The 26,191-nt window shown below is 36.7% G+C and overlaps 1 protein-coding gene across 2 annotated transcripts in view; it reads right to left on the bottom strand.

Moving 5' to 3' along the window:
- pde3a (phosphodiesterase 3A, cGMP-inhibited) overlaps nt 1-26,191 on the bottom strand; it is an 82,773-nt gene that overhangs the window by 19,358 nt on the left and 37,224 nt on the right. Inside the window, exons 2-10 of one of the 2 annotated variants that reach the window (XM_083528311.1) lie at nt 22,738-23,001; nt 17,500-17,660; nt 12,998-13,059; nt 12,708-12,933; nt 11,455-11,528; nt 6,859-7,040; nt 3,106-3,243; nt 1,387-1,498; nt 1,017-1,124 (exon numbers count right to left, since the gene is read on the bottom strand). In XM_083528311.1, the coding sequence (XP_083384437.1) occupies nt 1,017-1,124; nt 1,387-1,498; nt 3,106-3,243; nt 6,859-7,040; nt 11,455-11,528; nt 12,708-12,933; nt 12,998-13,059; nt 17,500-17,660; nt 22,738-23,001 (1,327 nt within the window). The remainder of the gene's footprint in view (nt 1-1,016; nt 1,125-1,386; nt 1,499-3,105; nt 3,244-6,858; nt 7,041-11,454; nt 11,529-12,707; nt 12,934-12,997; nt 13,060-17,499; nt 17,661-22,737; nt 23,002-26,191) is intronic. The other variant, XM_083528312.1, reaches the window with a different exon arrangement.

Here is a 26,191-nt window from a genome sequence, read left to right as displayed (position 1 = left end):
CTGTTAAACCAAAAGTTTACATCCAGACAAATACATGTAAAGTATATTTATTTGGTTTGCATATGGACAATCCTTTCTGCACAACCTACTGTACTGGTCAACACTACTTTGTTAATTACTTTGTTAATTACCTTGTAATTGCTGTTTTCCATGTTGACTCTTGTCTTTTTTTAAGGTCCCCACTCCCTTAAAAAACTTAATGTGCACTTTGTGTGGTTAGTTTAGAGTTATGTGTAGTTCTGTGTTCCTTTTGTTAATTCATGTTGTTTGCTGTAGCACATTGGTTCAGGGAAAACGTTGTTTCGTTTCACTGTGTACTGCACTGTATATGGTTGAAATGACAATAAAGCCTACTTGACTTGACTTGACTTGACTTGACTTGACTTGACTTGAAATGGAGATGGAAACAGGGGTTACTAAAAGGATTATTGCAGCCCCTCAGTGTTTTTATTGTTTTTGGTTTGTCCCATCCCCCCTACATGTAAAATACATCAAGCTTACTGCTGCATTTCATAGCAATGATTTGTGAGGAGGGTGCAACTTCACAGTAACGTACAGTAATGTACTTCACTGCTCTTTATGTTCAAAACATTGTAAGGGTTGAAAAACTACAGAATTTATGTATCCTATTATATGAACTATTGTGATATGATTGCTAGAATTTTAAGTTAATGAAGATGAATTAATAGCATTTTGGCTTTTTTAATATGCAGTATGTAGTACAAATGTGCCACTATGAAGTACAAAGGGCTTGTCACTGGGGTAGTCCCCTCAAAAGAACAAACTTATAGCACAGATAATGGTTATATTAAATGCCCTGGTAACAAACATTTGTAAATCAAGCATAAAAATTTTGGTCAGTTTACATGTGAAATATTTACACAAAAATAAAATTAAAGTGGTGCAATATTTTTATACATGTTATTAAAACATGGACAGTTGATCTTTCTGTACAGTGGAACCTTGTCTTAAAATGACATGAACAAATCATGTTAAAGTATACATTTTATTCTTACCAGAGTCACTGACTGAGTTGTGAGCCAGCAAAGGTAAGCCTGGCACAGGCTGTGTGGTAAGATACCAGACAGCATGGAGAACATCTGTAGCATGAATCCTGTTGTGATCTGTAGTGAAAGAGAGATGCAATACTGAACCAATTTACCTGTGGGCAATACATTGGCTAAGAAGAGAAAAAGCAATTCTTGCAAAAGCATAACAGTTTATAAAACTTTTAAAGCTTTCTGAATACTATAAATATAAACAGAAGGTATTTCCATTCTGCTCCACTTTGATAATATTATTAATGATAATATTATAATGAAATATAATCATCCTTGTTTATAGATAATTCTATATAATTATTATTTCATTCACTCCCTTACTTACATGGAATGTCCCTGTAACCATTCTCCAAAGCATGGAAGTAATTCATAAATTTCTTCACTGGAATCTTGAAGGATTCAAAGAGACCAGTATCTTCAAACAGTCTGTAAGACATCTAGAGCATCCAGTTGGAGATTAGACTTCAACAGATAATAAATTGCAATTTTTGATTATATAAACAGAAAAGGATAAACAGATATGATTTTGATGCTAAAAGTTTCTAATAAAGAACACTGAACATGTATGGAGAGCATTGAGATAACATTATACCCTTAACAGAAATAATGAAACAAATGTAATTTTTATATCAATGATGATAAATTCTTAAATATTTATTTACTAAGATGTACTGTACAATAGCACAACAGAGCATGTATGGCCTTGTGTACTATTATCAGTGGCATTGCCCCACCATGCCGGTGTTTGTGTATCGGGAAAGCAACTTTGTTGTTTTTTTTACACTATGTAAACTAGTACAGTAATAATAGCATAGTAATAACAATAATTAACAGTTCATTATGTCAATTAAGTTTAACTTTTACTATGTTGTTATATAATGAAATAATGAAATTTTGTTAGCTTTGTTTCAGACAAGCATAGCAATTTTCCAGCCAAGAATCTCAGTTTGAATTATGCCAGCTGAAGTTATTTTCATATATGAATACTGACCAAATACAATTTGTTTCCAAACTCTAACTCACAATGCAAATCATCCATATCTGGCTGCATTTCCACAAGTTTAAAATCTAATGCATTGACCCTTAATCATAATTAAAAAACTGAAAATAATTACAGGTAGTCGTCAACTTACAACCTATGCAACTTACGACCATTCGACTTTATGACCACAATCGCTCGCCGCGGCGTACATAATTTTTTTACCAGCTTCCGGCATAATTTCACAGTACTGTACATATAGCCTACTCTACTTACGACCAAATCGTGTTACGACCGATTTGTCGGTCCCAATTGTGGTCGTAAGTCGACGACTATGTGTAGAGTGATTTAAATCTAAATTCTGAATAAACTGAAATCTGAATTCATATTGAATCTCTGCAACCTTGACTCATGAGAAATTAGCAGCATCACTGTTTATAAGCTTTAACTCCTATAAAGCTAACTTTAGGGTCATAAAAACTGAGTAAAAATTTTGTTTTGGGCTTGCACCTTTTTGGTGAATATTTAGATTATAAATAATAGCTTTGTGGTATTAAAATATATATATAATGAGCTCAGATGTTGAGCTAATTTATGAGCTGCTCAGGATCACCTAGGTTCCACAACTCCTACTGACTGTATAAGACTGTAGAAAGGACATTTCTCATAAATCGTACTCTGATGCTAATGATATTTCTCACTTTCCTGTGTTTTTAATGTTTTAATGTTTTTTAATCACACTCTTCTGGTTTTTCTCATGGTTTATTCCTCATACCATCTCTGGAATTTTCATTGCCACATTCCCTCCAGGCTTGCTCATATGACATCAAGAATACACATACATTTAAATATATGTTCATTTTGCTTTACAATTTTTACATGGTGTGAAAACTGCTTTGTGAAAATGTCCATTGAGAAAATGCTATGAACAAAAATTTTATTTATTTATATATTTATTGCTTTTAGATATTTTCCTTTGTAAGTGTAAAGATTTAGACTTAATATGATGAACATTGTCTTTCCCACTTGAAATGGCAGCATGCCTCTACTGTTCCATTTTCTCACCTGGCTCAGGATGCAACCACACTTTCCATTTGTTTTCTCCACCAGGCTGAATATTGGAAAGTTCCAATTGTTGATCTGACTCATTAGGGGCTCCAGGCTTTCCATCACCAGTGGTTCAGGGGCTAGAATCGGCTTGTTCTTAAAAGGGAGGATTAATCATTTATTACTCTTACAATAGTCATAGACAATAAGTAAAAAATTATTTGGTTTATTGCAAAAAAAAAAAAATAATGTGTTTCAAATATGATCATCATCCTATTTACACACACACACACACACACGCACACACGCAAGCACACACACACACACACACACACACACACACACACACACACACACACACACACACACACCTGCATGTTTCTTTTGTTTACATGCAATAAAATAAAAATATTTGACATTGAATCACTGGCAGAAAGTTCTGTGGACAGATTAATTTTTTTCATATATTTTTGGCTTTTGCAGAAGACCTTTTGTAAGACAGAGAAAACAGGAGAGAAGATGTTAGCAAACTGTCTCACCCCCACAGTCAAACAGGGAGGTGGAAGCTTAATAGTTTGGGGTTTTGGAGCAGGAAGGGTTGTATAGGTTGTAAGGTTATATATTCCAAGTGAAAGAAATCCTGAACCAACATGGCTTCCATTCCATACTTTAAAATTCCACCAGAACTGGTCCTAATTGAAACCCACTTCACCATACAATGAGACAATGACCCAAAAACATATGTCCAAGCTCTGTAAGAGTTATTTAGAAAACAGACATCTATCTATTAATCTGTCTCTGTTTTTGTCTCTCTCCCTCTCCTTCTCTCTCTCTCTCTCTCTCTCTCTCTCTCTCTCTCTCTCTCTCTCTCTCTCTCTCTTCTTTACCTGACGCACAGCATTAGGACTCAACTTCTTTGATTGACCCTTGTGAGGGGTCTGTATAAGAGAATTGTACTCAAAGCAACAGATTTTAACTGCTCTAATACTAGATACACATATTTGTATGGTCAGGTCAAGCAGACAAAAACATGAACATCATTAATAGAACATGTGGCTTTGCATGTTTACATGACATACAGCTATTCCAATAGCTGAATAGCTGTATGTCATGTAAACATGCAAAGCCACATGTTCTATTAATGATGTTCATGTTTTTGTCTGCTTGACCTGACCATACAAATAAAAGAAATTGAGTCCTCATGCTGTGCATCAGGTAAAGAAGAGAGAGCGAGAGAGAGAGAGAGAGAGAGAGAGAGAGAGAGAGAGAGAGAGAGAGAGAGAGAGAGAGAGAGAGACAGAGCTTACAGAGTTTGGACATATGTTTTTGGGTCATTGTCTCATTTTATGGTGAAGTGGGTTTCAATTAGGACCAGTATGGAATGGAAGCCATGTTGGTTCAGGATTTCTTTCACTTGGAATATATAACCTTACAACCTATACAACCTTCCCTGCTCCAAAACCCCAAACTATTAAGCTTTCTTTGTACTCAAAACAACAGATTTTATCTGCTCTGATTCTAGATACACATATTTGTATGGTCAGGTCAAGCAGAAAAAACAAGAACATCATGAATAGAACATGTGGCTTTGCATGTTTACATGACATGCAGCTATTCCTCTTCAGGAACTCAAGCTGCGTCAACAACGCTTTGGGAACACTCTGAATCACGTGTGTGATCAGTCCAATGGTCCAATGCTCCGTAGTCACTGGTGGGGTGACCGGAAGACCGGATGACCAGGAAGCTATGAAATACACATGGAGTGAAACCGGTGCTAGCTTTTGTTTATTCATAAAGTACTTTATGTGTGTATGTGTCTATGGTAAGTGGTAAATGTCGGCATAAAAAGAAAAAAAAGAGAGAATGAAAGCAAGCATGAAGACTAAGCACTTTTTCTGGCTGTTCTTCTTGCCCCAGCTATATCACGGAGGGATACACATAGCCTATGTGTTGTTTGCTTGGGAGTGGAGCTTGCTAGGTCGGTTCTCGTGGGAACCGAATGCGCAGATTGCGCTCGAATGTCTTTGCAAATTTCTGTCCCACTCTTTGAGAAGGGTGCTACCGCTTCTCGTGGTTCTGGCCCCACTTTGGACATACCCCCTTGGTTAGTCCTTTTCAAGAAGCTGTTAGAGGTGGTGACCCGAGCTGTGGCCAAGCTTGGTATAGATTGGCCAGCCGTTTAACAGAAAGCTTGCCTGTCCAGTAAGCTCGGCGAGCGCTTTCTGCAACCCGTGTCACTGCCTCCACACCCGGGTCCAATCTTTTTTTTTTTACCTGCACACCGTGGTGTCCAAGTCTACGCTGTATTCGGCTCGCTTTTCAGTTCTAAGGTGTCACTAATAAAGTTGGACTGAAAAGTTCTTAAAGTGTTCTTAAAGTGTTGTTGATTCAGCGTCTCGTTCAATCTGGGAACCATGGTTACATAGGTAACCTGAAGACGTTATCACTTAGGATTTACTGACTTATGTTGCCTGCTATTTTAAAAATAATGGCTGTATTTTCAGACAGTAAATTTGTACTGCTATACAATCGATACATTGACTAATCTAATATATTTTAAAGCTTAATTTCTATAGTATTGTCCCTTGAGAAGATATATTAAAACGGTTGCTGAAATGTGACGGGTGTACGTGAGATACTGTATATAAATACATTTGTGTAGCATCTGCATAGGTTTAATAAAAATATTGCATCCCAGACATTTAGATAGACTATCAAAAGTAACTGTGTAATAACAAATATGAAATTCCTGTTAAAAACCTGAAGTCTGGAACCAATGGATATCACCAAATGCTTGGTTTCTTTCCAGGTGCCAGGTCTTTACTGTTGCATGTTTGCAAGTCTTTCTGCTTTCAGTTTTGTCTTCAATAAATAAAAAGCAGCTTAAATAGGTTGAGGTCAAGTGACAGACTCAGCCATTTGAGAACATTTTATTTCTTGAGGTATGATTTTGATCATTGTCTCTCTGCACTGTGAAACACAGTCCTAGCATATTTGCAGCAGCTGACTAAATATAACTCTACACTTCAGATTGTATCCTACTAATCTTGTCTGCAGTCACACCAATAAACACCAATGACCCAGTTGCACTGGAAGCTGTACATGCCTATGCAATAACACTGCCTCTATGTTTTATCTGATGCTGTAAGATGGATTGCATTATGAACCCTTCCGTTCCTTCTCTATGCTCTTTTATGTAACTATTTACCTTCTTGAAGGTGTTTCCTGATATAAACTTAAAACATCTAGTCTGACTATGACAATGAAACATCTATTTTCTGTAGCGTGTTTTTGATTTGGCTAGAAGTCATGGGGGGATTTTTCTTCACCAAGGAATGAATTCTGTAATTATCCACTTACACTGTTTTTTGTGATCTTCTAGGTCTTTTGGTGTTGCTGAGCTTGTGTGTTCCTTCTAGTTAAGAATCTATAAAATGTATGTTTTTCAGTTTCTGCTCTTTCTCTGAAAGGTATGTACAAAAATTTTCAGCATAATAATGGCATCCTTTATTTGCATTGACATCCCTTTGGTCTTCATAATATAAGTTTTATTGAACTAAATGCAAATCCAACACTTAAAACTCCAGACATTTAAATCTCCTTAATTTGTCATTAAATTGGCCATGAAATTGTAAAAATAAATGGTTAAATCTATTTTGTTGAACTAAAGATGAAAGTGTGCATTGTTGTGGTGGTAGGCACACAAAAAAAACTGTACCTGATTGTGAGTATATACAAGGTAGACAAGGTACAAGGTAGTACAAAAGTCACCTCTGGTGGTAGGAGGGGGTGTAAGAGAAGTCTCTTCGCTTGCAATGTCCTGCAATGGTCTTGCACGTTGTAGAGCTGTTTTTGAGCTTCTCGATCCTCCTCAATCTGTGTCAAATCGCTGCTGTCACTGTGATTTGTTTCATATGTACTGTCACAGTCAGGGGACACCAGAGCTGGATCATCTGATTAATAACCACACCAAGAAAAATGACTGTCAGGGGACACCAGAGCTGGATCATATTATTAATAACACCAAAAGAAATGATTGTTTATTTTAGTTCAGACCAGTGTAACAAACAGGGGTACAAGTACTTAATCTCATCATCCTTTTTTCCCCCAACTTATATTCAGCTAAATCAACTAAAATATAATAACATCTTATTCTGAAGAAAATAAATATTAAATGCTACTTGGTTGCGTTGAGCAGTTAAGCAGATGAAAGTCTAAAGGCTTGGTTAACTGTTACAATTTTAATATGCAATACTGTATCTAGAAGTGGTAGCTGGTCAGTTGCTATGAAAACCCAGCTGGTTACTAGTGTGCTGCTAGCTGGCGGTTATGGGGTCCAAGGTGTTGCTATTGTGTTTGTAGAAGGTTTCAAAAATAGATTTAGAATAAAATAAAGCTAACAGATGCCCAGTTGATATTTTAAACCTATGAACTGTCTCTAGTTGTCTAGCTGCCCTATTTGTCTTCAGCATGTAAGACATACTAGTGAGTGTGGCAAAGCAGAAAGATGTAGTTATTTACAGACTTGCTCTATTTTCACAAATCAGTAATTAGTACAATCGGAGTTAATATCACTTTTTACTTCATAGTAAACGACATATTCATTTGCTTTTAAAGACTTGCTGTTTGCTGTAATGTACAGAATTGCACAATGCAGTGTCAAACAGAAGATTGATTGCCTTATGATGACTTTCATTGAGTTCTTCCTGACACTGTCACCTTTCCTTGCTTAAGGATATATATTTACTTGTAGCTTGATCTGTCATGACTTATTTATTCTTCTCAACACTCCCCTACCCGCATCTGCTGCCTGTGAGCGACGTTTTAGCACTGCTGGCCTCATTTTCAGTCTAAAAAGAGCTAGAATAAATTCCAAGAAATTTAAAAACCGGCTTTTATTGAACTTTAATAAAAATATTTCCCCTTTCTAAAACAGAGAAATGCATTAAATCTAAAATTACTGATGACTAATGTTTTGTGGCATGATACTGTAATTCTATTTGTTAATTGAAAATACCTTTTCGAAAGATTGCTTTACTATTTTGCCTTTTTTCTGACCGCCATGTTTGATCTTTGTTTCATTCTGGCAATATTGAAGAGGATGTTGTGTTGATGCTGGTTAACGCAGTGTTGAGGTGTACAATTTGTAATTTTAGGAAATACCTCACAGATAAACTGTTTTTGGCTTTTCACCAACATGTGTCTTGATGTTAAGGACTACTGCATCTTTAAGCCTATGTTTAATTAAAATAAAATACACAAGTACTGTTCAAATCAGATACTCTAAACTTTTACTCATAATATTGGAACTTTTTTATGTAATGGAGTTTTGTTTTTAGGTCCATGTTTTGCAGTATGGTATCTTTACTTTTACTTAAGCATGATTTTCAGGTCCTCGTTACACCTCTGCTGTGTTGTGACAATGTCTATTGTTAAAAATGCTTCAGAAATGCATAAACATTTAATTTAATCAAATATTTAACTTGTTTTGTAGAAATATCTTAAAGTTCAGCAGCACATTGCATTAAACTTAGGGTCAGTAAGTATAAAACTACACAGATTAACATATCCTCAGTGCCAGACAAATTTTTAGAAATACTTAAGCTTAGGAATACTTTATCCTTTTACAAAAAGGTTTAAAGATGTATTAGACTATTGAGTTCAGAAAGCTGAGAAAGTTCTCAGAACTGAGACAAAATCATGCACCCACTAGTTTCTGCAATAGTAATGATGTGTTGAAATTAATGCTTTTTTTATTGATCGAAAAATAAGACAGTATGATAAAATACTTTAAATATGAATGAAAATCATGAATAATATAATTATGTATAAGTGCACATTTCAGTTCTGAAGTGCTTCAATACATAAACAGTTGCTTAGTTATAACACAGTCATTAGCTTTAGATGCTCAGGGAACTAAGTCACTGCTACACCCATTAGTGGCTTTACCAGAGTGACTGATCACAGAATGTATTTGATGTGTAAGATTTAATACATTCAGTTGTTATATTGTGAAATAATACGCAACTCATTTGTTTGTGGTTCCGTGTGATTTTTATTTTTTTTTTCACAGACATAACCAAAGAATCAGTCACATGAGCCACTCCATAACCAAATATGGGGTTTTGGTAGCCATTAGAGAAATTAACTAGGTAACATGATGACCTTGGCAATTGAGGCAAAATCTATAACTAATGCTGTACTCCATGCTATTCATGTTGTGCAACATACATTTCTTTTTGCAATAAGTTTATTTGGGTTTTGAAAAAATTACTTAATTCTTAAAACTAACTCACTACCCAAGGATTTGAAGCCAAGAAAAAAACAGGTTTTCAATGCCCTTTAAGAGTGCACCATGTCAAACACTAAAAATTAACAAAATTAAACTGTATTGGTTAATATAGGTGCAGTCATGTCCCAGGACACACCATCCAAGCAACAGCAAACAGTTGGTGGTCATTTTGTGTACACACTGAGCATGTATCTCTCTGCTGAATATAATAGGCATGATGAACAGCTTCAGGAGTATTAGCTTGAGATCCTACATAATTAATATGTAGGCTATAAGACTTACTTACTTACTTAAACACAGGCCACAGGGCATGTGCTCCGCGTTCTCCTTCATTTTCTCTACAATGGTGTTTAGATTTAGGGTGCTTAAACTCTCATTATATACTGTACATACTGTGTATAATAGCCTTCTTTTTGCACTCTCCATATAATGTTGCACATGTGTAAATAACCTTTTCATAAACACTGCATACTATATCTCCTTTATTGCACTTTCCATGATCATTGTACTCATTGTATATAATTGCCTTTCAGTGTACTGTTTGTTTATATGTATAGTATTTATTTCATATTATTTATTCCTCTGTCATGATTTATTTATATCTACAGTATCTCAAAAAGTGGGTACACCCCTCACATTTCAGTAGCCATTGTAGTATATCCTCTCAAAGGACAAAACTATATAAATGAAACTTGGATATATTTTGGAGTAGTCAATGTGCAGCTTGTTGTGTTCACATTTTTTGAGTTATTTTTAGAGGACAATAAATCTGTATGGCAATAAAGTTGAATCTAATCTAATCAAATGTAATCTAATTAATTATGCTGTGGCTAGCTTTATCAGCAGTGATTATGAAACCACCTACAGCACCTGGTGGAGTGTTGTGCCAAAACAATCTGGCCCCAATATCCATAAAAACGTGTTGTGGACTTCTGATGAACCAAGAAGAGTCATGCACACACACACTATTCAAAAAATCATAATAATCATAAAAAACTTGCTCTACTTGAACAAGGAGTTTTATATGATTGGACTTATTGCATAATTTTTATAGTTTAAGTGATTTATATATTTTTAAAGTTATATTTTTTTATTTTTATATTATTTTAAAATAATGTAATATTTATTGTTATTTGCATTTCTTGTTTGATGCTACATTACATTACATTTTCTTGTAGGAGCATCTCATATACATTATATATTTCACCCAAAAAGACAATTCACCACTGTGCCACAAGAGGGAACGCTCTCCCAAGTTATAGATCTCATCATCACTGGTTACATGCTGTTCATACTGTAGTAACATTACAAAGTCTTACCACTTAAATACATTTCTGTGCTTTTGTTTACTGCATTGACACTGTCTCGTGTATCTATCTATCTATCTATCTATCTATCTATCTATCTATCTATCTATCTATCTATCTATCTATCTATCTATCTATCTATCTATCCATCCATCCATCCATCCATCCATCCATCCATCCATCCATCCATCCATCCATCCATCCATCCATCTATCTATCTATCTATCTATCTATCTATCTATCTATCTATCTATCTATCTATCTATCTATCTATCTATCTATCTAGTATTTAGTTGTTATAATGTTAAATGATCAATACAAAATTATGTACTTTATGTGTGCTATATGAATATCTTGTCCTTGTTCAATCATTACTGGGCAACATCCCCTTAATTAACTTACATTAGTCATTAGATAACATTAACTTAACACCAATGTGTCATGTGTATTTCATGTTCATCTCTAACAAAGTATGTACAGTTCTATGTATATTTCTCAAGAAACAATAATAATGTTTTTACATAAATCTGTAATTAATTTTATATTTACAACTCAAATGAAATACAATTCGAATATAAAGGCAGATGTCTGTATATTCTCTACACAATACAACAAAATAAATAACCTTACCAGACATACAGACAACCTCATACATGAGATATTAAATAATTGATTTAATTGTAACTGCAATTGTACCTAACAATTTGAAGCATATGTACAGTATTAATGCAGAAGGTAATTTTAAAAAGCCTTGAAATGACCTTTTACCTGATAGCTGTGTTTGGTCAACTTTGTCTGGAGAATCCTGTCCATGCCACATTTTGCTATATGGCCTTCCACAGCTAACAAGAGAGCATAAGAGATAAATATGTGGGTTGTAAGAAAAAAAAGAGGAATTAAAGCAAATACAAAACCAAGCATGTTTGACTATATATATTGTGATCTCTTAATAAATGATTAACGAAAGCTGGCATGTTTTATTTTGCACAATATCTTCAGACAGCTGGCTAACTGATCCTGAATCCTCTCTGGCTAACTGATTCTGAATCCTCTCTGGCTAACTGATTCTGAATTCTCTCTGGCTTACTGGTCCTTGAACCCTGTCTGACTAACTGATGCTTAAATCCTCTCTGGCTTACTGATCCTAAATCCTCTCTGGCTAACTGATCCTATAAATCCTCTCTGGCTAACTAATTCTGAATCCTCTCTGGCTAACTGATCCTATAAATCCTCTCTGGCTAACTGATCCTATAAATCCTCTCTGGCTAACTGATTCTGAATCCTCTCTGGCTAACTGATCCTATAAATCCTCTCTGGCTAACTGATCCTATAAATCCTCTCTGGCTAACTGATTCTGAATCCTCTCTGGCTAACTGATCCTATAAATCCTCTCTGGCTAACTGATTCTGAATCCTCTCTGGCTAACTGATCCTATAAATCCTCTCTGGCTAACTGATCCTGAATCCTTTCTGGCTTACTGATTCTGAATCCTCTCTGGCTTACTGATTCTGAATCCTCTCTGGTTTACTGATTCTGAATTCTCTCTGCCTTACTGATCCTTGAACCCTGTCTGGCTAACTGATCCTCAAATCCTCTCTGGCTAACTGATTCTGAATCCTCTCTGGCTGACTGATCCTATAAATCCTCTCTGGCTAACTGATCCTGAATCCTCTCTGGCTAACTGATCCTGAATCCTCTCTGGCTAACTGATCCTGAATCCTCTCTGGCTAGCTGATTCTGAATCCTCTCTGGCTAACTGATTAGCAATTAGGCATTGCCACAGCTCATTAGGTCTACTATATAAATGTGCACAACTGACAGAACTGTTCCTTCGTTCCCAAGATACATTATAAGTCAAGGGCACTATAGCACTGATACCTTGAAACAAACCCAGGCACACACAGCACAACACACAATATACACAAACAAGAAAGAAAGAAAGAAAATATGTTTATTTTTTAACATATAGTTAACGTAGTAAATTAAGCAGCTCTCAGACTGGAATGTCCTGGTGATCATACCTGCTACAGAGTAAGGGGAGAGTCCAGTGTGAAGTTCTGGAACTGGGCGAGTTGCAGGTTAAGGCTCTGTGAAAGGCCCCTTGTGGGAGGCAATTGCCCTGCAGGGCCCCAGGATCAGGCGGGTCCACTGAGGGCCCCTTATTGGTGTGGCTGTTTACAGAGTTTCCCTGGACTGGAGGAGAGTGGAAAGGTGAGGCTACAGAGTTGCTAAAGGGATGGTAACATACTAATCAAATAAACACTTTCTTAATTATAATGCTTGCACACGCATACACATATACATTAGTTACCTTGCCTGACTTTGTTGTAGAGGTAGTTGGGGGCTGAGGTGATGTGGGAGACAGACATGGACCTGCAATCAGAGACACTGAGTAACACACATGACTATACTACCAAATAACACAAAATCAAGACTGGCATCAACAGATACACACATACAATGCCTGTCAAATGTTTGGAAACACCAAGTCTTTAATCATATTTGAATGACAAATGCATGCTCCTTTTGTTAATATGCAACAACTTTTATTTTGACCAAACAATTATATAAATGTACAGATGTTGGTATTAAATCTTAATAAACAGTTAACCTTTATTTTAAATGACACTTGTACTTTACACACTCTCAGCATCTGGACAGCTAATTTTTTACAAACATTTAGCTGAAATACTGTGTAATGCATCTTTTAAAACTTGCCAAAAGGTGTTCTTCACAAGTTGAAGATTTCTGTCTGACCTTGTGATCCAGTTTATCCCAGAGCAGTTCAATCGGATATAGTTGCGCTGACTGGGCAGGCCATTTTATGATATATAACATGGACCGTTTGCTCCTTAAATAATGCCAACAGAGCTTGGATGTATGCTCTAGGTCATTGTCTTGTTGCATGGAAAAGTTGTTTCCAAATGGCCACAGTCCAGACAAAATTATGTGTTGTTGAAATATGGAATGGTAGTCATTTTGGATCAATATTTCTTCCACCCAGAATCAGTCACCAACCTTTCCTTGTGCAAAATAACCCTAAACCATTAAGCTTTAACCTCCATGTTTAACTGTGCGAGTGAGGCAGTCTGCTAACATCTTTTTCCAGTTTTTCCGTTAGAGCCAAAAATCTCAAATTTGGATTAATCTCTCCAAAGAATTGTCTTCCAATTATTCACTCAATTCAAATAATATTTATTTATATAGTGCTTTTTGTAATGGACATTGTCTAAGCAGCTTTGCAGAGATAAAGTTAGAATTTATGTTTAGTGCCTATAGTTTCCCTAATGAGCAAGCGAACTCCTTGAGACGGTATGAAGAACCTTGAAAGAAACTGTCCAGTCATTTTAGTTCCTTCATTGTTAAGGTGTGCAGTGATAAGTTCTTAAATGCAGAACTGTTCATGCAAACTGTGGTACTTAGTAACAGGCAATTTGTAGTGGCACAAGATTACAAAATGTCAGTAACTTTTACATTTACACTCTCATTTATATACATGTCTTAAACTAATAAACACACCAACACATACAGTACACAAGCTCTGTTAAAACAATCTAGAAATCTCATTTAATTGTGAAAATCATACACACAAACTCTGCCTGAAAATGGTAATACAGCTTTTATTTTCTACCAACTTTTATTCATTAAGTAGTATAATATGTACCAATAATCCAAAAATCTCTAACACTAATTATGGTGTTATTGAAAAGGTTCATCCTTCTAAGTGAGGGCAGAGGAAAGAAAAAAGTTATAGATAAGATATACATAATACAATTAGTTAAATGTATTTTTTCAAGAAATAACCTAATATGATATTATCTGCAATTAACTAAAATGTAGACAAATAAAAATGCAAACATGCTATGAATAAATAATATAAGTTCAAAAATGATATTTTTGTTTAGGCATAACTTAGTGGTGTTACAACAGTGCACTGATGATATGGTTGTGTGAAAACTGTACCTGTTCTTACTCCGTTACTATTTTTGTGAATGTGTTGATGTGGGTGGAACAGGGTAACAGCAGTTTGGTATTTCAAACTGCCTGCACACAACTCACATTCTGAAACCTTTATGCCTTTATGTTGGTGCCTCTGTTCGTGTACATGCAAAAGCTGACCCCAGATAAAGTTCCATTTCATACAGCCCACTTTTCGTGTATGTAAAATATTTGACAAAATAAATTTATGTTAAAATTTGGTGAGAAATATAAACATAAATTAGCTACTTCAACCAGACATATTTTAACCATAACTAATTAGAACAAATAAACCAGTACTAGCTACTTTACTAAAACACTAGCACATGCTTAGTTTTATTTAAGAAAATAAGAGGAGCTGGTTTGATTGGATATCACAACAGCAAGACTAAGCTATCCTAATCCCTTTGGCAAAACCGTTCTTCTTGTCAGGTTTCACCTGCATTAATGGAAATAGCATTACTGAGAAGACATACATTAGCCCTTTAGCAGATTAACAGATACACCATGGAACAGAAAAATGGCCTCTGACTTTTGTGTCACAACATGTGTCTGGAACCACATTAGAAATAAAACCTGCACTTGGATCTCATTCCTGGATCTAAATCTTAGTCAAAACTGTTTACGAATCTTAGGACGTAGGTCTTCCTGCAAACTATGAAAGAAAAATATTGCTGTGCAGATTTCCTTATTTCCTTAACTTGGCAACTTTACCTATTAATATAAACATTTTGGCATATGAATCTCATCTGCAACCTCAATATGGTAGACATTCATTTTAAAACATTGGAAATATTTTTCATCTTTGGGAAACCACCACTTTGCCTAGCAGCCTCAGTTGCCCCCAAAGTCAGCTCACAGAGCAATGGGGTTGCAATCCTTATAAGTCTTATATTGGTGACGAAACATAGATGAGAACAAGGCTGGAATTAGTCTCCTAGGCTCATATCCCAACCACAACAAGGGCAAGGTAGAAATTAAGGTTGGTTCAGTAGGAGATATGGAAAGTAATGTCAAATGAGATTGTAAGCAAAAATATGTGTATAATGCACCAGTGAGTAAGACTAAGTGACTGAATGTTAATGGAAAAACACTCCTGATCAGCTATAGTATCCCACAAAAGTAAGTACACCCATCATATTTTAGCAACCAATGTAGTATATCTTCTCAAGGGACAATAAACTAAAAATTTAACTTGGATATATTTTAGTGTAGTCAATGTACAGCTTGTATAGAAGTACAGATTTACTGTCCTCAAAAAATAACTCAATATACAGCCATTAGTGTCAAAGTAGCTGGCAACAAAAGTGAGTACACCCTAAGTGAACATGTAAAAACTATGTCCAAAGTGTCAATATTTTGTGTGAGCACCATTGTTATCCAGCACTACCTTAATCCTCCTGGCATGGAATATACCAGAGCTGCACAGGCTGTTGCTGGGATCCTCTTCCACTCCACCATAATGACATTACGGAGCTGCTGGAAGTTACACACATGGCGCTTCTCCACCTTCAGATCGCGGACCGATCTTCTTACAGCCTCAGTCATCTTTGTGTATAGCAACAATTCTAATTCTCAAACCTTCACAGAGTCTTTGCCATGAGGTGCCATGTTGAACATCCAATGGTCAGTATGAGAGAATTGCACTCAAAGCACCTATTTTAACTGCTCTAATACAAGATACACACATTTGTATGGTCCTGTCCAGCAGACAAAAACATAAACATGAATAGGATGTGTTGCTTTGCATGGTTACACAACGTACAGCTGTTATCACTCACTTTTGTTGACAGCTATTTTAATAATAATGGCTGTATGTTGAGTTATTTTTACAGGACAGTAAATCTATACTGCTAAAAAACTGCACATTGACTACTTTAAAATATATTCATGTTTAATATCTATATTATTGTCTTTTGAAGAGATATACAACAATGGTTGCTATAACAGGTGGGGTGTACTTACTTTGAGATACTGCATATGGAATGAAAAGTCAATGCTTTTGATTCTTTCATTGAATGGCAAACCATTCAAATTTAATGAGATGCCCGAATTTGCACAGTGCTTGGGAAAAGACACTCTGGTTTGTCTTTTGTCTTCTGAGAACACAACATAAGGGGCAGAGAACACAAATGAAATTGGTGTCATGACCCTGAGCCAGGAGAGCAGACCACGAGATAGGAATATGAGGGGTAATTTTTGTTTATTAAAAGGAGCTACTTTGACATACATTGTTTAATTACATTGGGGTTCATTTAGACCTAGACTAAAAATACCATTCGGATTCAACTTTTCTTATTTTGCTAATTTAAGAATCGAGTCATATTCACATTTAAGGAATCTATTTTGCTGAGGAGTGTAACAGAACTGCAATAGACTGCATGTGGGTACATGCACAGTGTGCTCAACAGCTCCTTAACAGAGAAATTTGTAACATCTTGCTGTAAATGAAATGTTGTGTAACATGCATTGTACTGTAAATGCACTGGACATTTTATATGTGTGCTGTAAACATAGGTAGAGGTGATACAGTAGCTGAATGGTTAAGGCATTGGACTTTGGATTTAAAGATCATAAGTTCAAATCCCAGCCACATCAAGCTACTCCTGAGCAAGACCCTTAAACCTGATCAAGACCCTTAAACCTGCTGAAAGCTGCTCAGATGTATGTATAAGATAAATATGTCATTTTGCATAAGGGCATCTGCCAAATGCCATAAATTTAACTGATAAAATCCAGCCTCATATAGTCTTTCTGCCAAAACGACACTACACCAGTTTACCACATCCTGCTAAATAACACATTCTAAATTGTAAACTGTGCTTAGTGCCGTACCTGCCAGAGGGATTGTCATTAACCGGTTTGATGGTGGAACTATGGTCTCGTCTGACCAGGCTTGGCTCAATGGTAGGAAGCCCTGTGGCAGAGGTGGTAGTTGTCCAGGAAGACGAAATTCGCCGAAGAGGCCCAGAAGGCAAACTCCGTCGGGGGCGGTGCTAGGAAAGAAACAAGTCAAACTTCAAAGCAGTTGCTTGACACATGTGTCAAAGTTCCTAACATCAGACTTGCTCCTAATCTTCAGGGAGCCTGATGAACAAACATTCATGTATAACATTTTAGCTGTTATATAGAGCATGGGAATGAATTGGCCCACATTTCAGCTATCATTGAGGGAAATATGCTAAACCCCACCATCTGGTGAATTCTACTTGGAGATAAAACCCTCTAGCATGCCTTGGACCAAATGAAAATAATGATGGCCAATGAATAGAGCCAAATGGTGAGCTCTCCTTTTTGTATTTTTTTTATAATCAATAATAAGTTATATGTTGCAAAGACACTCTTCCATGTCGGGAGTCCAAAAGAGATCCTGACTGACAATGGCACTTCATTAATGTCACATACACTGTGCAAGCTTGAAACATTACTGGGCATTAAACTGATCCACCTACTGTTTTTTATACACAGACAGAAGGCTTAATCAATTAATTTAATCAAACACTCAAAACATAATTCACAGTGATGCAAATAATTGAAATAAGTGGCTTGAGCCCCTTCTATTCTTAATTGAATTATTGTATGGCCTTAAGTTGCGTGGTGTGCTAGATACCATTAATGTAAATTGGAGGGAGGAACCTTCCTAAAAATGAAACTCAGTATGTTCTTCACCTGAGAGTTAGACTCCACACTTTGAGGTAAGTAACACTGAGGAATTTGCCCAAGAATGACAGTCCTGGGTGTATAATAGTGGTGCACAGCTATGGGAATTTGTACCTAATCTGATCCCTTGTGGAGACCACCTCTTGCCATCCCAATGTGTGGAGGTTTACGAATTACAACAGGAATTGCTTTTTGTTGTGTTTTTTCTTCTGCTTGGGCACACTAACCTCAACACCTCTGGCTGAGTGCCACAATGAGAGAGGGGTGGTACTTTTCCAAGCACAAAAAAACAGGTGTTTTGGGAGGTGCTCACATCTATGCTTGACATGGGTGCGATCAAGGAATCTCACAGTGACTGGTCTCCTGCTGCGGTCTTGGTGCCCCAGGCAGATGGATTTAGCTGATTCGTCATGGACTTTAGAAAAGTCTACAGGTGAGTAAAGTTGATGCATATACAATGCCTTGCACTGACGAACTCCTTAGGGGCATCTTGCTTTCATTCAACACCGAATTTAACCAACGGATATTGGCAGTAAATTGGAGTCCCCCTTGCTCTTATGTCTTATGAAAAAGCTGCAATTGTATTGGCTTGTATATTGTATTCTATTGTATTGGCTTATATCACACTTCTGTTTGGGTTGTCTGGAGCCCCAGCAAAATTTCAACGTAAAGCAAATCCTTCATTCCAAAATATGTATTCCGCTACCTATTTATCTGGCATAATTATTTATATAAAAAAAATGACGGCAGCATTTACAACAGCTGAGAGCCTCTCTGAGAACCTTAAGGCATATGGGACTCATAGCAAACCCAAAAAAGTGTGCAACTGAGTAGGTGGAAATACAATATTTGGGCTTCCACTTGGCTCATAGGCTGGTATAACCCCAAGACAAGGCCCACCTAAGATGCAAGACCAAAAAGGAGTTACTGGGGCTAGCTGACTATTATCTGAGGCTTAAGAATTATTTGGAGTAAGGCCCTTAATCCTCATATGATCAGTTGTAAAAATATAATAATTGTAATCAGGCTTCAGAGCATCTGTTAATTGACCTAAATTTCAATGCTTTAAAATCACTGAAAAGTGAAAGTAAACATGACTGCAAAGAAATATCCTGTTTTTGTTTGCTTATTTGTTTGCTAAAATGCAAACACTTATTACACTTCCTACACTTCTTACACTCCAGTTCCAGACAACTCTGATTATCATCATTATGCAATAATAACGCAGATATTATAGGATATTATTTTAATTCAGATTGTCTAGTAGGGGGTGCTTATCTGAGTACTGGTATAAGATCAGTAAGAAATTAATACTTACAACACTTTGCATTTATTCTTGAAAACATGCTGAGTTAATATGTGGAAAAAAAAACATTTCTAGAAATCTGTTTTCAGGGTACTGAAAGTAGAATAATGGGAAATAAAGGGAAAATCTATTTGATTGATTGTGATCGACTGATCGAAAAGTGCAGGGTGTCTGAAAAAAAGTTTCCAAATGCACTGTACACACACACACACACACACACACACACACACACACACACACACACACACACACAAACAGAATTGTCTACAAGTTATTTTATTTTTCTTTTAATGCATTTCTACTCCTCTTTGACAGATGTCTATTTGCAGATGTATTAAAATGATTACCATGGATGCAGAAAAATAAGAATGTCAAATTAGAGTCACATTTGCAGTCATTGCAGGACTGAACTGTTGAACTGTTATGTTAAATGTAATATTTTTTATAATGTAAATATAAAATTAAAGGCAAAAAATTTATTTTATATACATTATAACCTTTCCCTACCCCATTGGATTATCACTAATGATTTACCCACATATTTCATGCTGTATTTCATGACTTCTACTAATATAAGGACCTAAATTTAATTCAATTCATTTTTATTTTGTACACAATGATGTATACACAATTTTTAACAAATAATGTGAATAAATTACTTACATTCATTATAATGTATATTTACTGTATGTATACACACATTTCAGCAACCACTTTGGTATATCTTTTCAAGGGAAAAAAAACTTGGATATACTTTAGAAAATTAAATGTAAAGTTTGTATAGCAGTACAGATTTTCTGTCCTCTATAACTCAACATACAGCCATTATTGTCTAAATAGCTGTCAACAAAAGTGAGTACACCCTAAGTAATAACAGCTGTATGTCATATAACCATGCAAAGCCACATGTTCTATTCATCATGTTCATTCTTTTTTCTGCTTGACAGGACCACACATATTTGTGTATCTTGTATTAGAGCAGTTAAAATTTAGTGCTTTAAGTTCAATTCTCTCATACCGACCACTTGAATTTGAATTTTTAACATGGCGCCTCATGGCAAAAAACTCTTTGAGGATTTGAGAATTAGAATTGCTGCTGCTTCGTGCTCAACCACAAAGATGGCCTTGACTATAAGAATATTGGTAAGACCATAAAACTTATTTACAGTAAAGTGGCCAGGGTCATACAGAGTTTTCCAAGACGGGTTCCACTCGGAACAGGCCTCACAAGGGTCCACCAAAGAAGTCAAGTCCTCGTGCTGTGTGTCAGAAGATGACATAAAAAAAACAGACACGAGTGCTGCCAGCATTGCTTTAGAGGTTGCAGAAACAAAAGGTCCACTCAGACCATACGCCACACACTGCAACAAGTTGGTTTGCATGGCCAGGAGGAAGCCTCTTCTGAAGCTGGCTCACAAGAAAGCCCACAAACGTTTTGCTGAAGACAACCTGCCCAATAGCATGAATTACTGGAACCATGTCCTGTGGTCTGGTGAGACTAAAATAAAAGTGTTTGGATCAGATGGTCTCAGCCATGAGAAGTACCAGAAAAATTGTGTCTGCCTACAGTCAATCATGGTGGTGGTAGCATCATGGTCTGGGGCTGCATGAGTGCTGCTGGTACTGGGGAGCTGCGATTCATTGAGGGAACCATTGATTCCTACATGTACTATTTCAAAATGCTGAGGGTGAAAATTATTAAGTGGCCAAGTATATCTCCAGACCTGAACCCTATTGAGCACCTGTAAGCCTCCTTAAGTGGAAGGTGGAGAAGCGCAATGTGTCTAACATCCAGCTGCTCCGTGGTGTCATAATGGAGGAGTGGAAGCAGATCCTAACAACATCCTGTGCAGCTCTGGTGATTTCCATTCCCAGGAGAATTAAGGTAGTGCTACAGTACAAAAAAATGGTTTTGCAACGTTGGACACAGTTTTGACATGTTCACTTTGGGTGTACTCATTTTTTTTGCCAGTTATTAAGACAATAATGGTTGTATGTTGATTTATTTTTAGAGGACAGTAAATCTGTAATGCTATACAACTTGCACTTTTACTACTCTAAAGTATATACAATTTTCATTTCTATAGTATTGTCTCTTAAGAACATATAATAAAATGGCTGCTGAAATGTGAGGGATGTACTCACTGTTGTGACAACGGGTTGAACCATTTTTTAGATGCAGATCTGACTTGCATCAAGCATTGCAGATAGGTGTTGATTTGAAACTGTGAGATATCAGTGAGTCCACAGAGTGGGTGTTTGCTACACTGATGTGAATTCTAGACAGTGTGAAAATTTGACTAGTAGTCCAATCAAGAATGAGATGATTTTATGTTATAATAAAATTATTAATTTGACTGAAACCACTCTTCATTTAACAGTTTTAACAAATACTTTGTTTGTAATGATACCTGCATTTCAGGATATAGGCCACATAGTTCTGTAATTGGAATGTGAAAACAGCTTCTGCTCTTTGTGAACTTTGTTGAATTTGTTAGCATTATTATAGTTCTCATATACACCTATTCCAAATTTTCACCCTGTCTCCTTCCAAAATGTCCATGTTGACACAGCTGCAGAGATGACAGATAAAACATTTCTTCGGGAACCAGGCTTGTACATGTTTTTCTTCACTCTGACTGCCAAAACATCACCTTTAATTCATCCTAGATTTAAAAGCTCAACTGTCAGAGAACTCTGGGAAGCTGGATGACTAGCAGTGGTCTGTTTAATATCAGTGTTCAGTGCTGTGTGACACACTTAAAAGCCTGGTGTAATAAACATCTTTGTTTGCTAATCTTACTGTAGCGTGGGACAAGAGCTTGAGAGCTGTTTGGTCAAGCTCTACTTTATGTGCGTTTTCCTTGTGAAATCTTTTAAGTATCTGAATTCTTGACACCCCATTGATAGAGAAATCGCTTTTTTCGCTTTTGCATTTCCTGTCACTCGAAACTCCCAGTTTCAATCTATGAATGGAACATTATTTCCACCAAGCTGAAACTATTATTTACAACAAAAAAAAATATTTTATTTTAGATTCTCTGATACGTTTACAGCTCAGCCACTTCAAGATGTTGCATTTACTGAATCACAGAATGAGGTCCTACCTTAGGGATAGTCAGTTTATCACTTTTCTCAAGACCCTCCTCAAGATCAGTGCAGGAGTATCCATCGGTGGAAACCAGCAGAGGGTTGATGCGTGAGCGATGATGCAAGGGCTGAAAGGTGAGTTGAGTGTTGAGTAATTTACTAACAGCTCTCAATGAGCTGCAGGTGTTTGGAGGCAGTGATGGGTCAGCCAGGAGGTCTGAGATTAGTCCATGGGCTTCACCCATCACCGCAATGTCCACCATCACAGTGGTGCCTGAGGACTGCAGAGAGACAGAAACAGAACAAAGTGTGAGCTAAAAAACTCCTTAATGTTAATCAGCACCTCAGTGTGAATGAATTTCAGGGCTGTTGTCATTATTGACTGATGAAGTGTAAAGGCATATACATAACTAAGATTTAAACACAAAAAGGAGAGAATTAAGCAACGTCTAAATCTAGGAAAGAACTGAATATTTAAAAGTACAATATTTGGTAGACCCTTATCAAGATTGACTTACATTTAATTTATTTGTACAAGTGAGTAGTGTTAAGGGCCTTGTTTAAGGGCAAGAAGCTGAAGCTTAGCAGTGCTCAGATTTAAACTCATGACCTTCTACTCAAAATGCCTATACCTTAACCACTGAACTACCACTTGCCATTTCTAATCACACTCTTCATGTCACCCAAACGAGGATGGGTTCCCCCTTTGAGTCTGGTTCCTCTCAAGGTTTCTTTCTCATAACATCTAAGGGAGTTTTTCCTTACCACAGGCTTGCTCATCAGGGATAAATACACATTGTTCACCATAACTCTTAAATTCTCTAAAGCTGCTTTGAGACAATGTCTGTTGTAAAAAGTGCTATAGACATAAACCTGACTTGACTTAATATACAATTCATAACCACTGTAAAACCTACTTTGGGTCCAACTATCACAACCCACAGTCAGCTTTAGATCATGTGCTATGTCCAAGGGCATGACCCATCACTACTAAACCTTTTTGTGTATGAGTTAATAGGAGTAAACACACCTAGTGTTGCTATCATCTTTGTCTTAACAGGGCTGTTCATAATCAAAGCATCAATTAAAGCAGACATCACCAACTACAAAAACAGCAAAGGTTGCATTAACAAAATCCCAGATTTATAGGTCTGTACTTGTTAGTACAACAGTTAATCCAACTATCATGCAGAGGTGAACAAAGTACACAAACAATTTACTTAAGTTAAAGTAGAGATACATTAGGTAAACTATTACTCCCATAAAAAATTTAAATGTGCTCCCTTCAAACTTTCAATAGAGTACAAAAGTATTTGCCTTTAAATGTACTTACATATCCAAAAAAATACTATGATTTATTATAGCTATAATGGCCTATTATCTTTTTCTCACAAGACTTTTGCTTAATAAACTCAGTTTATGTAAAAAGACTCTAATGTTACTCCTAGCACACTAATCTATTAATAGAATGATTTTAATGAGTCAAACACTGATTGACATCTATTACAATTATAAGTCATACAAATAACGCCATGGGTGTGAGAAGTTTCTTCCATCATTTATACATTTTTATGTTTGTGCTCAGTAGATACCACCAAGTTCAAAAACAAGTTTAAAACAGAGCACACACTCTATCCTGATTGCTGGCTTTCTGCGTTGCTGGTGTGCATGACCAAAAAAAGTGCATTTGAGTAAAAAGTAGGATATTTAACTTTGAAATGTTGTGAGGTTAAAGTAAAAGTCTCACCAAGTAGAAATACTTTAGTAAAGTACAGATATGTGAAAAAAAAAACCACCTCAAGTACAGTAAAAAATTACATTTACTTCGTTACTGTCAACCAATAGTATGATGTACACAACAGTGGCCATACGAGGTAAGGGCACTACTCCTACCAGACATCACAGGTCTTAGTCTCTCCTTGATAGTGGACTATATCTTTTTACTTTCTGGTTTCTAAACTATTTAAATTAAGTTTGTTATATATACCAGTGCAAAAACTTCCAAACTCAAACCTGAGTATGCCCAGCACCTGGCCTGTTTCTGTTATATAATGTATTGGATAATCCTTGATTTCAGATTTATGTGACCCCTTTGTGTTACCTGAATTATTTGGATAATGTTGAATAAACTCAAGGACATGCACACCTGTATCTCAGTTCTAAACTTTTAAAAGAGATCTTATTGAGCCTTCTATCAGGATTTTTCTAATACTTGATAGGTTTGTCTGATATGCCCTGTTCGACATTATTCCTTTTGACAGCTGAAAAAAGTCCTGAATGCAACAGAATGCAAGACCACCGACCTCGCCTGCTGCACCTCACCCAGAGAGGAGGCATCAAAAGCGCTGCGAGAGGAAGCAGAAGCGAGGCAAACACAGAGTCATCTGGGCTAGGCTAACAGCTAGCCCACATAGACCCATTATACCATCCCTCATTCTAGCAAATGTAAGATCACTGGGTAATAAAATGAACCACATACAGCTTATAAGATCTGCGCAGCATGAGGTGAGAGAATGCTGTGTTTGACAACATACCAGACTCTGCTATCCAGCTAGCTGGGCTAACATGAAACCACGCTGACCATGTGTGTGTTGAGGGAGGTAAACTTGAGGCAGGGGTGTTTGTGTTTATATCAACTATGCTTGGTGCCAAAACACTCTTCTCCCCTGCTAAAGTTTATCAAGTGCCGACCCTTCTACCTCAATCACAGGGATTTTTTCGTCGCTGTTTACATCCCCCCACTGCTAACCACAACGACCAAATTGAGGCACTCTGTGAACTGCTGGGGACTTTAATAAGAACTGACATCTTTAACATCTCCTCCAGCCACAACGACTACAAGCCCGTTGCACCCATCATTATGAAGAGCTTCGAGCGGCTGGTCATGCAGTACATAAAATCCATTCTTTCTCCCTCTCATGACCAGTTCCAGTTTGCATATATAACCAATAGGTCCACGGAGGATACCATCTTTGCCGCTCATGGATCTCTGTGTGATGCTCGTTCTTTCTGCTCACATTCTTTCTTAATGAAACCTCTGATTGGACATGACTGGGTTAAACAGCTAAAGACTGCATAGGTGGAAAACTTTAAAATATGTCACATTGAGTTTTCTGTTAAGAACAGAAAATATAGTAAAATATAGTGAGTGAATGTGAATATGAGTGTGAGTAGTGGGATTAGTGAATTCATCACGAGTGAACACTCATTCCTACTCTGCTCTAAATGTGAACAGACACTGCTGACTTCCAGAAAACACAGAGGGACCACTCTCTGCTGAACATCAACTGTGGAAATTGTCAAGAACACCAAATTCCTTGGTGTTCACCTGCAAATAACCTCACTTGGCCCATCAACACCAGCTCCATTAACAAGAAAGCCCAGCAGCATCTCTACTTTCAGAGAAGGCTGAGGAAACCCACCACTCACCCTCTTTTACAGAGGAACTGTTAAGGACATCCTGAGCAGCTG

Source organism: Silurus aristotelis (assembly GCF_946808225.1).
Source record: "Silurus aristotelis genome assembly, chromosome: 24".
NCBI classification, from domain to species: domain Eukaryota; kingdom Metazoa; phylum Chordata; class Actinopteri; order Siluriformes; family Siluridae; genus Silurus; species Silurus aristotelis.
Note: the sequence above shows the minus strand (reverse complement) of the source record. Positions and strands in the feature narration are given on the sequence as shown.